The 16,731-nt window shown below is 46.2% G+C and overlaps 2 protein-coding genes across 3 annotated transcripts; one reads left to right on the top strand and one right to left on the bottom strand.

Moving 5' to 3' along the window:
• Positions 1-7,835: 7,835 nt before the first annotated feature.
• Positions 7,836-9,624, bottom strand: LOC119312927. The gene is made up of 2 exons (XM_037588714.1): positions 9,338-9,624; positions 7,836-8,426 (listed from the first exon to the last, which is right to left on the bottom strand). Exons 1-2 carry the CDS (start codon positions 9,566-9,568, stop codon positions 8,172-8,174), a joined length of 486 nt encoding a protein of 161 aa, XP_037444611.1. The 5' UTR covers positions 9,569-9,624; the 3' UTR covers positions 7,836-8,171.
• Positions 9,625-9,761: 137 nt separating this feature from the next.
• LOC119312928 (ycf20-like protein) lies at positions 9,762-13,154 on the top strand. 2 transcript variants are annotated; one of them, XM_037588716.1, is made up of 5 exons: positions 9,762-9,895; positions 10,022-10,258; positions 12,037-12,414; positions 12,504-12,772; positions 12,872-13,154. In XM_037588716.1, the coding sequence occupies exons 2-4, from the start codon at positions 10,044-10,046 to the stop codon at positions 12,508-12,510; spliced, it is 600 nt and encodes a 199-aa protein (XP_037444613.1). In that variant the 5' UTR covers positions 9,762-9,895; positions 10,022-10,043; the 3' UTR covers positions 12,511-12,772; positions 12,872-13,154. The 2 variants fall into 2 exon arrangements, with proteins under 2 accessions (XP_037444613.1, XP_037444612.1); XM_037588715.1 differs by lacking the exons at positions 12,504-12,772; positions 12,872-13,154 and having other exon boundaries at positions 12,037-12,492.
• The last annotated feature ends 3,577 nt before the right edge of the window (positions 13,155-16,731 follow it).

Raw genomic sequence — 16,731 nt, forward strand, 5'->3', positions numbered from 1 at the left:
GGGAGGGGGTGGAGGAAAGGGAAGGCAAGGGGAGGCCGACTCCCCTCCTTCCTTTTCTCCCCAAGGCCTGCGGCTAGAGGAAGGACATGACAACCCCTTGTGGGCTAGTGTGCTTCCCTCGTTTGACCCATATGGCCCAATAACCTCCCGGGGCCTCCCGGAACCCCTTCTGGTGATCCGATGATTATGCGGTACATTCTGAAACCTTTTCGGTGACCAAACAACATCGTCCTATATATCAATATTTACCTCCGGACCATTCCGGAGCTCCTCGTCATGTCTGTGATCTTATCCGGGACTTTGAACAACATTCGGTCACCAACTCACATAACTCATATAAAACAATATCATCAACGAACGTTAAGCATGCGGACCCTACGGGTTCGAGAATGATGCAGACATGACCGAGACGCCTCTCCAGTCAATAACCAATAGCGGGACCTGGATGCTAATATTGGTTCCTACATATTCTACGAAGATCTTTATCGGTCGAACCTTTATGACAACATACGCAATTCCCTTTGTCTATCGGTATGTTATTTGCCCGAGATCCAATCATCGGTATCTCCACACCTAGTTCAATCTCGTTAATGGCAAGTCTCTTTACTCGTTCTGTAATACATAATTCCGTAACTATTGGGCCAGGCCTATGTAATTTTGAAATACTTCAATATAGTCTGTTTTTAGAGTTCGTATGTGTGGGGAACAGAGTTAGGGTTGGTTTCAGACCCCTGCTCCAAGGGGTCACAAAATTTCCCCCTATTCCTCCATATATACAGCCTTTAGGGCGTTGTTTAGACTTTGGGTTTTGTTTAGATTAAATGTCCGGCATAGCTGCAACTTCACACACTTCGTCCATGTTCAATGACCAGACAAAGACGTTACAGAACCCCACCTTCATTAATAAGGTTTTTATCTTATATTCGCAATATCCAGATTGCAATTTCAGTTTCTTGCTTGTTCTTCATTTGCGTGCAGGAACCAGACACTCGTGGCCAGGTTGATCGTGCTCCGGTGTGGTCAATAACCTCTCGGATTTGATTTACCGATTGCTAAGGCACGACGTCTTCGCACGTTTGTAGTCGGATCGTCAAAGTCTACTCCACCAAAAACGATAGCCACCATCTCATCGAAAGATGAGACACTTTTGCTTCCATCACACTCCATGTTATTACAATTGATTACAAACGATATTAACTTAATTCATATCAGACAAGATTGAGTCGATTCAATAGGATCGTTCTTCCAACATCATAATCTCAAAATTGTTTTAGGACTATTATTTAATACTTAACGATATCCTAAGATCTGGAAAACATGATCACCAACAACACTTGAGCTAGTACAAGAGGCAAGACTAGGAACCTTTTATTTAACCATTTATCATTCCACACGTGCATATGAGTTTTCCACTGAATCACGTATTCGAGGCTAATGGAAGTTATAGCATAGTATATAAACTCTTTAATTATGAATACATAAATACAATAATACAAATATTATTGCCTCTACGACATATTTCTAACATGGTTGACGGCGACGGTGGGCGAGAGCGACGACGGCGAGGAGAGTGAGAGTGGTGAGGAAAATGATGCTCGGGTAGGGGATAAGGTGGGCTTAGTAGTAGCGCATGGCACAAGTCCTGCGCTACAGCTAAGTCTAATACCTGTAGCGCTGGTTTGCGATCCCGCGCTGCTGTTAACCGGGCCCACCAGTTGGCCCCGTGTATCCATACTTGCAGCAAGAGGAAGCTAACCAACGCAACTGCTATCCAGTTAGTTATAGCGCGGGTAATATACACGATGCTGCTACTGTGGCCTGCCCCGGGGGGTGCCTTGGCGATCACTTAGTAGTAGCGCTGGTTAGCTATACCGGCGCTGCTACTAAGATGTACTTTTAGCGCATGTCTTCTCCGAGCGCTTCTTCTATTTAATAGTAGCACGGGCACCCTACCCCGCGCCACTGCTGAGGTGGGGTGACACGAGGCTGAAAGAAAGAAAAATGTAAAAGGCACCCCATCCTTGCCAACTTCAACACTATTGCATGCCTGCTTTCTCACAAACTTGGAGTAAGCATCTTTTGTAGCCTGCCTAGTCTTAAACCCTCTGTGGCTGTTGTTGTTGTACCCTGACACTTGCTCATTGATGTTGGGAAACGTTGCATGGAAAACAAAAAAAAATTCTACGCACACGCAATGATCAATCCATGAAGATGCATAGCAACGAGGGGGAAGTGTGTCTACGTACCCTCCTAGACCGTAAGCGGAAGCGTTTCACAATGCAATTGATGTAGTCGAACTTTCTTCACGATCCAACTGATCGAGTACCGAACGTACGTCACCTCCGCGGTCAGCACACGTTCAGCTCGGTGACGTCTGCGCCTTCTTGATCCAGCAAGACGACGAGGTAGTGGATGAGTTCTGACAGCACGACAGCGTGGTGACGGTGATGGTGAAGTGATCTCTGCGGGCTTCGCCCAAGCACTACGAAAATATGACCGAGGGAGTAAACGGTGGACGGGGGCGCCGCACACGTCTAAGACAATGTTGTGTACTTGTGTGACACCCCCTCCCCATATATATATATATATATATATATATATATATATATATATATATATATATATATATTAGCAGAATAACTATTCTGATAACACTTCCGCACTGCAAGCTCAACGCAAGTGCACTGCATCTTCTTGACGCCGGGCACTGCAATGCTTTCACGGGAGAACTGCTTCATTTTCTCGTGTTCCGCCCGCATTTTCTGTGTGGAATCGGGTGTTGCGGGATGATTCAAATTGAAATCATCTCTTGGTCTCACCTTGACTTCTTAGTTAGTTGTGTCCTTAAGCTAAAAAGTAATGATGTAACATTTATAATAATCATTGTCTATGGGTCTCCCTATGAAGAAGGGAAGGAAGCCTTTATTTCTGAGCTTCACTCCATATTTATAGAGTGCCCATACCCAACTTTGATTGGGGATGATTCCAACTTGGTTAGGTATGCCAGAGAGAAAAGCAATGGTGTAGTCAACCACAGATGGTGTGACACTTCAATGCTTGGATAGAAATCTGGAGTCTACTAGAAATTAAATTGTCTAGAAGGAAATATACATGGGCTAATAACGAGGCTAACCTGATTATGTCAATAATAGATAGACTCTTCTGCAACACTGAGCTTCACAAAATCTTTCCCTTAGCCACCTGTAATGCTCTACCTAGATGTGGCAGTGACCACACCCCCATTATTTGGGAATCAGGGATGGAGCAGATTCCTAAGAGTAGTAGTTATAAGATGGAGAAATGGTGGTTACTTAGAGAAGACTTCTCCAATCTAATTATTAAGATCTGGAATGAGCCTACCTCTAAAGCCAATCCCATGGACGATTGGCAAGTAAGATTAGAAAGCTTAGAAGAGTGACCAAAGGGTGGATCTCCAATGAGGAGGCCCAACTTAGGAGATACAAGAAAATCCTTCTAGAGGAATATGATAAACTAGATATCAAATCTAAAAGCATAGTGTTTTCTGAAGCTGAATCTTCAAGACTTAAATTTACTCATAGTGAACTACAAAAAATTTGGCTTCAGGAGGAGGTCAAAGCAAAACAAATATCTAGAGATAGGGATATTAAGGAGGGGGACAGGAATATTGAATATTTCCATGCGGTGGCAAACTAGAGGAGGAGGAAATCTACTATCCACTCCTTAGATGGCCCATAGGGGCTAGTCACTGACACAAAGGAAATGTTAGGCGTTGCCTGTAGTTTCTACAAGGACATGTTCAAAAAAGAAGAGAGGAGAGGATACCAGTTGAACCCTTCCTTCTTCTCTGATGAGGAGAAGGTTAATATTGTTGAAAATGAAGCTCTAGAAGCCCCTTTCTCGGAGGAGGAAATTAAGAGGGTTGTCTTTGAATCATACTCAGATGATGCCCCTGGCCCAGATGGTATTCCCTTTTTCTTTTACCAACATTTCTGGGAACTGATCAAAAAATACCTAATAGCCATGTTTGAAGTTTTCCACCAAGGGGAACTGGCTATCCATAGGCTCAATTTTGCAATGCTGACCCTGATCCCAAAAGAGGTTGATGGTTCCAGCATGAAGAAATTTAGGCCCATTAGCTTGCTTAACTGCAGCTTTAAGATCTTTACTAAGGTCCTCACTAATAGACTATCTATGATACTGCAGAGGCTCATAGCTAGCAACCAGTCTGCCTTCTTGAAAGGCAGGTATATCCTAGAAAATGTGGTCACAGCTCATGAAGTGCTACAGTCCATCTACTCTAGTAAGAGGCAAGGCTTAGTCCTTAAGTTAGATTATGAGAAGGCCTTTGATAAAGTGGACTTAGATTTCCTAGAAGAACTTCTTAGAAAAAGAGGCTTTGGGGGAAAATGGATCCATTGGATTCGGCAAGTCACTAGAGAAGGCTCAGTGGGTGTCAAGTTGAACAACACCGAAAGTGATTTCTTCCTTACTGGTAAAGGATTGAGGCAGGGAGACCGTATTCCCCCCTGCTATTCAACCTAGTAGTTGACATACTGACTAGGATGCTAATGAAAGCAGGAGATCATCAGTTGATAGAAGGGTTGTGCTATGAGATCTGCCCAGGAGGGATTATGACTTCAATATGCTGATGACACAATACTGTTTTTAGATAAGAACCTGGATCATACCAGGAACCTTAAGATGGTTCTCTCCTGTTTTGAGAAGATCTATGGCATGAGAATCAACTATAGTAAAAGTGAACTCATCCCCATTAGCATGGATGAGAATGAGGTAGGGGAGTTCCTAGATACACTAGAGTGTGTGAAGGGTTCCTTCCCAATTAAGTACCTTGGGGTCCTACTTCACTATGATAAGCTTAGAAGAGAGGACATTCAACCACTTATTGATAAGATCATGAAAAGGATTGCTGGGTGGCGAGGAAAACTTCTCTGTTATAAAGGAAGGCTGGTCCTCATTCAGGCATGTCTAGCCAGCATACATGTGTACCTGCTTTCCTTCTTTAAATTCCCTAAATGGGCTATAGATCTTATTAATACTCAAATGGAAAACTGTCTGTGGAATGATTTCGAAGGACACAGAAAATTGCATTTGGCTAACTGGAAAATGGTCTGTATGTTAAATGAATTTGGGGGTCTTGGCATCCCAAATCTCCAAGAGGTTAACCATTGCCTGCTAGGGTCTTGGGTTAAAAGATACTATGAGGGGGAAGGGAAACCCTGGAAGATGATGATAGACCAGAATTATATGAGAGGCAAAACTAATGTTTTTGCCCCTAGCAACTCCACCAATATCTCTAGATTTTGGAAAGGGGTGAAATCCATCATCCAAACTTTGAAGTTTGGTTATAGATGGAAAATAGGAGTAGGAGATAAAATCAGGTTTTGGGAGGACACCTGGTTTGGCACCTCCCCCCTAGCAGTGCAATTCTGGCATATTTACATGATTTGCAATGAGCAAAATAAAAGTGTTAGAGAGATCTGGGATGGAAGGACCCTGAAACTAACTTTTAGGAGGAATTTTGACAATAAACTAATGGAACAGTGGTATCAACTGGTGGAAATTGCTAGAGAAATCAACTTCAATAGTGATCCTGATGCTCTTATATGGCAGCTTGAGAACAAAGGAGTGTACTCTTCTAGCTCTTTGTACCACATGATTAACTTTAGAGGAGTGCAACCTCTGTTCCTACCATCTGTTTGGAAACTTGCAGTGCCACCTAAGATTCATGTCTTTCTTTGGTTGTTTTCTCAAAACAAGCTTATGACTAGAGACAACCTCAGGAAAAGACATATAATCAAACCGCTAGATTGTGTTTTATGTATTGAGAATGAGACTAATCACCATTTTTTTGACTATGTTGTGGCCAGGAGTATTTGGTCTTTTGTCAGTCTCTTTTTCCAAAAAGAGTTGGGCACAAAGTTTGAGTCTATGGCTCGTTTTTTGATCTCAAACAAAAAGAATTTAGCTTTACATGTAGTTAGCTCTGCTGTCCTATGGTGTTTATGGAAATATAGGAACTCTATGATTTTCATTAACACCATTTGGACATCTATTACTCAGGTGTGGAGACTGGTGCGCATAATGCTCAAATTCTAGGTGATTCTGACCCCGGAAGCAAGCAAACCTCAGGTGGAGGCGTTCATGAGTGCTCTGGCAAAACTGCTCCAACAACCCTTGATGATCTTGTGTGGCTGAAAGCGAACTCAAAGCTTGATGTTGGAGCCTGCTGGGACAACCTTAAAATCTCTGAAGACGAAGGTTTTCTTTCCCCTACCAAGAAGAGAGACACTGACGACAAAGCCATGGTGAACAACCCAGTGTCCACCCTAGCAATCTACTGGTCGCCCCAATTGGCTCTGGCACCGCCACTCAAGTTCAGGAAAGGAGGGAGCGAGGTTGCGATATGATTCGACTGCCATGTGGAGTGTGGGCTAAACCCTAAGCTCTATCTTCCTAGTCTTATCAGCGTGTTTTAGATCTCCTTATGTCTTCGCTTTGCTCTTTTGCTTCGATGGAGAGCTTGCCCCTGTAATAACTTTTAGTTTTGAACTTCTGAACTCTAGCTATGTAAGACATAACTCTGTATGGTTTCATTCTGGTTAATGGAACCGGGGAGAGGCCTCACTGTTCTTCTAAAAAATGACGGTACACCTGTTTCTTGTAGCGGTAAAAGGAAGAAAAATGGAACACACCCTCCTTCGTCCCGCCGGCGCCGCTCATCTCCTCCGCGCCGCCACTGCCGGCCTTCACATCCATCGCCGCCGGGCCTTGTGCTTCTTCTTGTGGTAATCGTCGTCCTTGTTAGCGGCAGGGGATGGAGTGGCGGCGGAATGCAGGGCCGACGAACGTGCCGGCGAGTGCGCGGAGGCGGGGGGAGGGGGGACGTGTCGGTGGACGCCGGAGGAGAGGCCACCACCGCCGCCTTGTCCTCGTCGGGGGAGCGCGCGGGGTGCATGGGACGCAGCGGATCCGTGTCGTTGTCCGAGGCGGCGTCAGGGCGGAGGAGCGGGGACGAGGTGGGCGACGGCGGCTGCGAGATGGGGCTCTGCACGGCCACCACGAGGAAGAGCACCGGGAAAGCCACGCGAGGCAGCGGCAATGGCATCATGTTTGTCCTGGAATTTTTTTGGCAACCCTAACTAATAAATTGACAGCCGATTTCTTCGGCTCACTTTTTTTTGTCAATTTGTCCAAAATTGTCAAATGTTGGCTTCCCCTCAAAAACACTAGCCAAAATTGTCAATTCTTGACAATTATCATGTCAGAGTTTTACCAAATTTTAGCTCCAAACCAATGAACCCCTTGCGGTGTGATGAATTCGTGCTTGTAAAACTCTTGCTCGTTAAAAGGAAGAAGATAACCCTAGCTATTTTACCCCCGCAAAAAATCCAAAACAAGCCGTGACACTCCTAATTTGCACACACGCCATGGATTTAGCAGCACCCAAAGCACTTAGAGCCTGCTTGCTTTGGTTTGGAGGCATGTTTTTCGGCAACCCTAATAAATTAGCAGCCGATTTGTTAGGCTCTAATTTTTGGCAATTCTTCTAATCAAACACTAGCCACAATTGTCAAATGTTGACGATTCTGTCAGTCAGAGAGAGCTTTACCAAATTCTGCCGCATTCGTGGCAGCGGTACACCTCTTGCTTGTAATGGTAAAAGGAAGGGACTAGTTTCATAAATAAAATGAAATTGAAAGAGAAGCAAACGGATGCACATTGTACACACAAAGAGGAAGGAACCCATTTCACCTTACGCTAACCGATCCTCCTTTCCGGCCTTTCTGGCTCACCTCGGTTATCCCAGCCCCAGTGCAGTCACACAAATCTCAGACAATGCATCTCAAGACTGATAGATATATACTCTCTCTATAAAGAAATGTAAGAGCATTTAGATCACTAATCCAAACGTTCTTATATTTCTTTATGGAGGGAGTACTAGATTATCATGTTGATGTCATCATTATTCTACCAGCGAGTCTACAACAGAGAGCCCAGCAGCCCGGCCTGCCAGCGTAATCTGCGCCAACCCCAAATGGTCCATCACAAAATCCTTTCATGTCAAACAGATGACGAGAAAACTATTCTGTGCTAAGTAAAAAACAGAAAAAATAACAGCAGCAGTGCGAAAATGCCAGAAAGGGATGCTCACAGCAGGCAGACCAGGGTCAAGCCGCTGCTGCCGGCTGTTTCTTGGTCTGGTACTTTGGGTGTTTCCCTTTCCACCCTTTCTTCTTGGGCTGCTCCTCGGCCGGCGATGGCTCCTCGGCCGCCTCGGCGTCGTCGGCGGTGAACGGGGAGTAGAGGAACTTCTTGGTGTTGCCGGCCTGCGTGCAGGAGAGCTTGATGATCCTCCTCCCCCACATCCACTTGAGCAGGATCTTCATGTGGGTCTTGCTGTTCAGGCCGTCGATCGCAGCATCCTGTTGCCATCATCAGATATTTTGCATCAGCGCAAAGCATATAAGCACTGGTATTACATGATCCCCAAATCATAAGCTCTTGATTAGATATAAACAGTAGTACTGAATGATAAATATAAACGGTAGTATTGCCTGAGCTTAAGTTTTTTTTGCAAGGATAAGCATGTCCTAAACCGCCACTGTGAGATCGTTGAAGTAGTACATGCCAGAATATGAGAATGGATAAAAGAGAACATGAATGTTCTCAAGTGCCATTAAGTGAGCAAGCAGTTAGCCGGAATGCTGAGACATGTTAGCTGCTAAGACAGATACAGACTAACTGCATGTCCAGGAGGACATTCAATACATACACTTTGAATAGATAGCATAACAAAGTCATGGAGTAACCACATTGAGCATCTATCTAAAACAGAAGTGGCATGAACGAGAATCAGTTGTTTACCTCACCACCAGGTGTCCATCATAGCATACACATTCAGCTTATTCGGTGACAACGGGCCAAAAGATGCCTGATTACAAACCTAATAATGGCAGAAATATCATACTACTAGCACCCAAATACTGAGGCTAAAATCACTGAGTTGAACATACACCATATTGTATCTAATCACAAGATACGGCTACACAGCATTGGTATAGAAGAGTAGAATGGCTAGGGGAGTAGTATTTTTGGTTCTCAATTCAAGAATCCAAGGCACTAGAAAGAGGGCAGAAGCTACTATCTTCATGGTCGAAGCATCATCTGATCAATGAAGGAAGTATAGGCAGAGGCCAAGCTGTACTACTTGCTTCCGGGCATCAGTTCCATCAGCTCTTAATACTAGTACAACCGCATCTACTGGCCGGCCATGGACGAACAAAGCCGCAGCAATACATCGAGCTCAATCGGTAGAGGTCGTTGGCACGCGTACCTTGGCGTGGTTCCAGGTGTTGCCGACGGTGAGCGGCCCGTGGTCGGCGAGGATCTGGAGGAGGCGGCCGGAGATGGCCACGGCCTCCTCCTTGGGCACCTTGGGGTTGATCCGCCGGATGTCCACCGCCCGCTTCCGCGAGAAATGCCTCCTCAACACCTCCCACGCCATTGACCCCGCCCCTCCCGCTCCTCCGGCACCCCCGCCGCCGACGCCTCGGAGGAACTGCATATCGCCGCCGCCGCCGCCGCTCGCTCCGCTGGGGGTTTCGGCCGAGAGAAGCAGGGGAGAAGAAGCCCAAGACGAGGAGTGAGTGGCCCACGACGGGAAGCCCTAGTAATGTAGTTACACACTCTGGCGGTCTGGCCCACAGATATTACATTTGGGTCCGTCCATGGGCTTGGCCCGCTTCTCTTTCCCTTCACTGTCTCGGCGGGCACCGCAGGCCGACCAACCATCCATCCCATATCTCTCTCCGCCGATGACAGCCGCGGTCTCCGGCGGCGGCCGGTGAGACCGCCGCCGCCGCCGCCGCCTGACGAACTTGCCCCTTCCGAGGTAATCCACCTGCACCTCCTACCTCTCCCTCTCCCCCTCCCCCTCAATACGCTCGGGCGCGAGCTCCGTGAGAGGCCGATTTGGTTCAGATGTCTGAGATTTCTTGGTCGAATCCTGTGTCTGCAGCGCGGATGCTCGGGCAGCGCACATGTCAGCTCTCCGTCTGTGCAAGGGAGCCGTCGAGTCGTCGCCGCCGGGGTGCCGGTGCTGGTCGGGATGCTCGAGGTCGAGGAACCTTGTCGCCGCTGCTGCCGCGTCCTCCTGCGCCCCGAGAGGGGCTGCCGCCGTCGCGTGCTGCCGGAACAAGCAGCAGGGGAGCTTCCGCTTGGTGCGTGCGGCTCCTTCCTTCGGCAGAAGCAGCAGGTAGTCTTTACTGTCAGTGTGTTACCACTTACCACACACAGACCTCTGAATAATACCCAAATAAGTAGCTACAAGCCTACACGTTTTTGTGCGATTTGTATCGATTTCACCAATGAAGGTCGTTTGATGAGTATTGCGGTATTCAGTCAGGTTTCCGTAAAAAATGAGGAATTGTTCAGTGTTGTGTTTTCTAGAGAACATGTGTGACTGGAGATTGTTAGAGCAATTTGTTTGTTCGAATCAGATACTGCGGCGTTTAGGTGTTGTGTAAATACTGCTGACTATTAGTCCCTGTAGAGTGTCAGTTCTGATGTCAAGTTAGTTCAGTTTAGGGGCATCATATTACTGAACTTAGCTGCAATGGCAAGGTAAGTGAATTGACTCACAGGTAGGCAGTGTGCCAAACATTACAACTAAGAGAGAAATCTGATTTTATGCGTGTCTCACGTCGTATACACCCTCCCCCTTACCAAGAGACGCTCAGTTCAGCGAGTTTACAGTTTCATACCCTTCTGTTCTGATGTGGCGGCTAACTAGATAAATAGTGAAAAATAGTTATGCCTAATCTAATCATTCCAGAGTTGACATATCCACTGAAGGTTGATGTGCTTATGCGTCAAATGTCAGCTTGGAAGAGAATGCATGATTTACTCATTAGTGGGTACTTGGGCGGTTCCCGCATCACGAAAGATGCACAATTCCAGAATTCTGTAGATAGCGAGTCCTAAATATGTGCTCGCACATTCAGTGCACTGCAAGTGGCATTGGTTCCAAACTCATTTTTAGTTAAGTGCTCTCATTTTTGGGGTGCCATCAGATGGTCAAAATAGATATATTTGTTGCGACAGGACAATCTCTAGTATCTGGCATTTGATCTAGTTAGTATTCAGTCTGTTTTATGCAAAAGATTAGAAATTATTCAGTGTTGTGTTTTCTAAGAACATGTATGGCTGGAGATTGTTAAATCACTTTGTTTGTTCGAATCAAAGGCTATATGGTTTCATTGGAAATCCTAGCGACTGGTAGTTTTTCTCATGCTCATTTCCGATGGAAAGGTTGTTTAATTTTAGATGCATTGTAACCATAATCCCATCTATGATTGTGCCACTTAGTTCAGTTGCAAACTTGCAATGGCAAGGCAAGTGTATTGAATGGGCAGCAGCCAGCAGGCAATGTGCCAAGCATTATATTGAAGAGGGCAATTCGACTTCATGCATATGTCACACAGAATATACACCCTCCCCTTTTACCATTAGGTTCTGAGTTCAGTGAGCTTACAGTTTCAGACCCTTCTGTTTGGATGTGATAGCTAATTAAGTAAATAATTCGCTTACTTATGGCTAACCCAAGTATCCCAGATTTAACCTGTTCACTAAAGGTTGATGTTCTTATGCAATATACATCAAATATCAACTAGGGAGAGAATGTGGGATTTCCGTTTATTCAATAGTGGGTCCTCACATCACAGAAGCTGTGCACTTCAAGAATTCTTTAGGTAGAGAAGCCGAAATGTGTGCAAGCTCAGTCAGTGCATTGTAAGTGGTATGGGTTAAGAACTCAGTTTTAATTAAGGGCTCTTGTGTTTTTTTGTGCCATCAGATGGTCTTTATTGCAACAGTTCACTATCAGTTGCATTTGATCTAATAACCTGCTCTGCGTGTTCCTCTGCCTTCCTTTCCCGAGCTATTGTTCTGTGTCTTGACTCTTGAAAGACAGCATGCTTTCTTCTGACAATGTTCAATACCATATTAATCGGAACTATTTTGTTCTTTCTGTAGGGGGATGCAATGGGCCATCAAGACTATGGCAGACGACAATCCAGACAATTCTGGCAATAGCACTCGGCTGTTTAATGCAATTCAATCTTTTTTAAAGAAGTTGTCTGGCAAGCTGAAGAAAGTAAGTAGAGGGTTTCCAGTAAAGATCCTATTCTTCCTGATAGGATTTTACTGTGCCACGGCATTTGCTACCGTCATCGGGCAAACAGGCGACTGGGACATACTTTCTGCCGGCCTTGCTGTTGCCATCGTCGAGGTTATTGGCGCTCTCATGTACAGGGCTTCCTTTGCGCTTCTTGGCAGGATGAAGAATATGATTTCCATATTCAATTACTGGAAAGCCGGGCTCACGCTTGGATTGTTCTTGGATTCGTTCAAGTATGAAGTGGATGAACTCCTTGAATCATGTAGTCCGTTCAACTTTGAGATTAATATATTTACTGGGCTTTGGTAAAATTTTGCTCCAGATTTTAGTATCTTGGTTCATCCGCCAAATGTTGCTCAAGTTACGCCTGGAGCTGCATACATGATGACCCTGATGGCGCATTTGCATCCATGATGATCCCGATGGGGCATTCCTCATGGCAGACGCTGTGCTCCTGCTCCCTCATCATCTTCTCCCTCAGCGAGCATCTTCTTGTGCTGCTCCCACTAGGACAGGCTCCACCCCCTCCTCTGGTCTTGGCATCCTGCCATGCCGCAAGACAGCCTGCACACCATCATCTCCATCGGAACGGTACCGAGCAAGGATTCTAATTTTTGAACACCATTCTGGAAGATCATCTCTTGTAAACTTCAGCTGCTGACTAATGTTGCCGTGCCTTGCTGTTTGCAGAGTCAAAAGCGGGATAAGATTGCGGCTTGCCCGTGATCATGCCGGGCATAATAACCTGGAATTCTTTGGGAGGCCTGGCCTACACAGGAGGTGTTCACCTGCAACAAAGGGCGAAGTCGAGGTGCAGAGTCAAAATGTTCGGTTTCGCTAGACCGCTGGTATCTGCATATGAAATCGTAGTTAGACATTAGCGACTTATGATTGATAGATTGATTGTATGTATGCAAGCGGCTTATGATTGGCAAATGATTCTATATAAGCATGCGATGTCCGTGGATTTTCAGAGGTTGCCAAAAAAAAAACTTTCATGCGCAGAGATGCAATCCCAGTAGGCTAGAAAGGGCGTTTTCTCTCCATACAATCCCAAAAATGGACCGGTTCCAATAATGGAACAAAAACGGGTATCCGACATCCTTAGGGTTGAATAATTCATTTAGGATGAACTTGTTAAATCCTAGTATGACAATGGCAAGTTCTCCCCTGTTACACCAAATCCTAGAGCTTAGGTGCACAACAGTGGGCGTGTCAAGGGGGGGTGGATACATATTGGTCAGTTCTTCGTGTTTTTCTCTCTTCCATTTCATCGAAACGAAACCAGTTACGATATTCTACCAGACCGGGTTCAACCACTCACCTCACTCTCTCAACTAAGGACCAAAGTTGTCTTGCTACAAAACAATTCATGGATGTTGTCTTCCTGCTCTTCATAATCGAACATCAGCTCCACATATATACTACACCTGATGACATGCATGGATGTCCTCCTGCTCTTCATGCTTCACCAGGTACTCCAAGGTCGCCGCTCCATCATAGGGAGATGTTACAGTGTCCTACCATTCATACTTATGTACGTCGGCTCCATGGTCGGTTCATTTGTCATTTCAGGAAAAACAAAATATAGTTCGTACTAGTTTCATTTTCAAATTATCAGGGATGCTAGCTTATGTTGTTTCTGCGAGGTTTTCGGGGGAGGAAAAAAGGGGGAGCAAATTAGATTGCTGCTGAACCAAATAGGAAATAGTGTTCCACTATATGTGCGTGCGTATGTTGTCATGGCCTAAAAGAACAACAGAAGTATAGTTGTCACAAGAATAACCCTTGCTTCTGTCGATAAATAGATAGCGGATAGTCACCAATTAGAGGGTACCACTTGCAAATGTTATACTTTCAATTGCCACCGGTGGAAACTAGTGGCGGACATGAGGTGCAACACTTGTCACCACCAGTGAGTTTTGGATGCTATTTTTAGATCTAAATTTCAAATCGAAATATCTCTTGAAGCGAGTGTCCAAATCAGGAACCATTTTCACCCTTGTGTTCCTTTGTCTTTGATTTTGGTCGAAATGGCACGTCATTCTATAGAAATCATCTCTAAGGCATAGAGAGCCACTGATCTTTCAAATCAAAGTGTCTTCAATGAGGAGATTGGGCTGAATCTCCAATATCATCCTCTTCAAGGCAGCAAATCAGGAAAGCAAGATGTGTACATAAACGACCATCCTCAGTTTGCCAATGACCAAAACCCAATATGGATGGCTTCTACCTAAATACTGAACCTTCCTTCAATAAGAAAATGACACATCATTATGTAGTACTCCCTCTGTAAACTAATATAAGAGCGTTGATCTAAACGCTCTTATATTAGTTTACGGAGTGAGTAAATAATTTCTGAGTCATAAAGAGCTACATATCTTTGGATTGCACAGATTAAAACATCTTCAACAAAGAGATCGAGCGGACTCTCCAGATCAGCCCCTTTGTGGAAGCAAATCAAGCAAGCAAGGAGTGTACATAAACGAGCCCTCTTCGTTTTGCGAGTGAGAGACATCCTTTGGACGGTCTCTACCTAAATACTGAACCTTTAAGCTTCCCAAGTGACAGGCCACCGCATTGAAATAATAACGAGGTACCACAAAATCAGTATAAGTGTGACTCAAGAAGACGACCTCTTTGTACGGATGGAAGCCCGTGAAGTGGAAGCCCCAGTTACGCTGCTGATCTTGGCTATATCCATACTCTAGAACATCATCATTGTCGGAGTTCCATTCAGCGCTCTGTTGATTCTCCTTTCTGTCGTCATCATCTACGGTCCATGGCTTGTTGATCTCTTGAGAAGATAGAGTGCTCATTCGATGGGAAATAGGGTTGAGGTTGACATCATACTTTAGCACCCACACTGGTAGGTCATGTGATTCTTCCAAGAGTATCCACACCCGAAGCCTATGGTAATCCAAACTAGCATAATACATCCCCTCCTCCGATCTTGCGAATTGGGATTGCATGTCATGGTTTTCCTCCATGCTTGTCGGCGCTTTTATTACTTGATAGTTACTTTCGGAAGTGCAAAACCTATATATATATATAATCATCATCACAATCAAACTTGGATTGGTCAGCTTGATCTAGGACATGATCCCAATAGCTTGCTTGCACTGTCAATTCCAATGTAAGCACATACCTGGAGACAAAAGCGCCGGCGCGGCAATGCACGTACAAGGCTCCTCTCCAGTACTCGCCGTAGCTATACTCCTTCCGGAAGCTTTGATCCTCCATATGCGACCGCACCTCCTCCACGGTTCCCGCCGCCTCGCCTGCGCGGACGAAGGCCCTCTCCTCCCATCTTCCCGTCGTCGACGAGAACACCTGCAGCAGATGGCACGACGGTGCCCACTCCAGCAAGCCCTCGGGGTCCTCCTCCTCGTCTTCGTCAGTGGTGGTTTTCTCGGGCACGTCTGGGATCAGGAAGACCTCATAGTGCAGCGACACGGCGGGGTCGAAGGCGAGGTAGGCGCCGGCGAAGCACAGGCCTGGGTAGTAATGGTCCCCCGGAGGAGGCGGGAAGGAGCGCCCAGCGCCGCGTCGCGGGGTTGCAGACGTAGAGGTTCTTCCAGTGCCAGCCGTCGTCGTCGTAGAGGAGGACGCCGTTGCAGTGGTCCACGATCACGCTGTGCACGCCGTGTTGGCCGTGCTGCACGGGCGTGATGAAGTCGAACGCGGCGTCGATCCCCGGGCTGCAGCTGCGGGGACGGCCGAAGAAGCGGGGGCGCGACGAGCCGCGGTAGTTGGTGAAGATGCCGCGGACGGAGTGCGGCAGCATGTGTGGCACGAGCAGGTTGAGAGCATCGACGACGGCGCGCCACGCCCTGCACACGCCACGGGAAGCCGCGAGGCTACGGCCGGGGAGGCGGCGCAGCACTTCTCCGACCACGTCCTCGGGGAGCAGATCCATCGCGCAGCGCATAGGCAATGTTGGATCGGGTGGAGTTGGTGGGCTTACATGTATATATAGGGAGTGTTCGGTTCCTCTCCACTCCTGTAACTTCGCTCCCGGAGCGGACCATAGTGCAGCGTATTTTGACGGAGCTGCCAAAATCGAACTCCTCAACTCCGCGGAGCGGAGAGACTCCAAACAGGGCCATAGTCTTCCTTTTTAGTTTTCACAAAAGGAGGAGTCCATCGTTTAATAATGGAAGATTGAGATTTTCATCCCTTTATGAAAACAAGGTTTTGTGCCGCCTGAAACACAGCAGTGTTTTTTTTTGAACACAATACAGACGCAAGCGCTCGTATGCACGCACATACACTCACCTCTATGAATGCACACACGCACACCTTACCCCTATGAGCACCTCCGAAAGACTGAGCCGACATATCATTTTAAAATTTACGAAGTCACCGTAGGCACCTCGTCATCGACGAGAACATCTCCTCCCACTGAATGCGCATCGCCGAAAATCCTGAAATAAATTCAGGAATATGCATCGAATATCAACTAGGGAGAGAATGTGGGATTTCCGTTTATTCAATAGTGGGTCGTCTCATCACAGAAGCTGCGCACTTCAGGAATTCTTTAGGTAGAG

Source organism: Triticum dicoccoides, chromosome 5B (assembly GCF_002162155.2).
Source record: "Triticum dicoccoides isolate Atlit2015 ecotype Zavitan chromosome 5B, WEW_v2.0, whole genome shotgun sequence".
In the NCBI taxonomy this organism is placed as follows: domain Eukaryota; kingdom Viridiplantae; phylum Streptophyta; class Magnoliopsida; order Poales; family Poaceae; genus Triticum; species Triticum dicoccoides.

Bases quoted from the DNA above. Each gene is read 5' to 3' on its own strand.
- LOC119312928 (XM_037588715.1), top strand. From the start codon at position 10,044: ATGTCAGCTCTCCGTCTGTGCAAGGGAGCCGTCGAGTCGTCGCCGCCG. The intron at 10,259-12,036 runs GTAGTCTTTACT...TTCTTTCTGTAG, and splicing joins TCCTTCGGCAGAAGCAGCAG to GGGGATGCAATGGGCCATCA.
- LOC119312927 (XM_037588714.1), bottom strand. From the start codon at position 9,568: ATGCAGTTCCTCCGAGGCGTCGGCGGCGGGGGTGCCGGAGGAGCGGGA. The intron at 8,427-9,337 runs GTACGCGTGCCA...TGATGGCAACAG, and splicing joins ACACCTGGAACCACGCCAAG to GATGCTGCGATCGACGGCCT.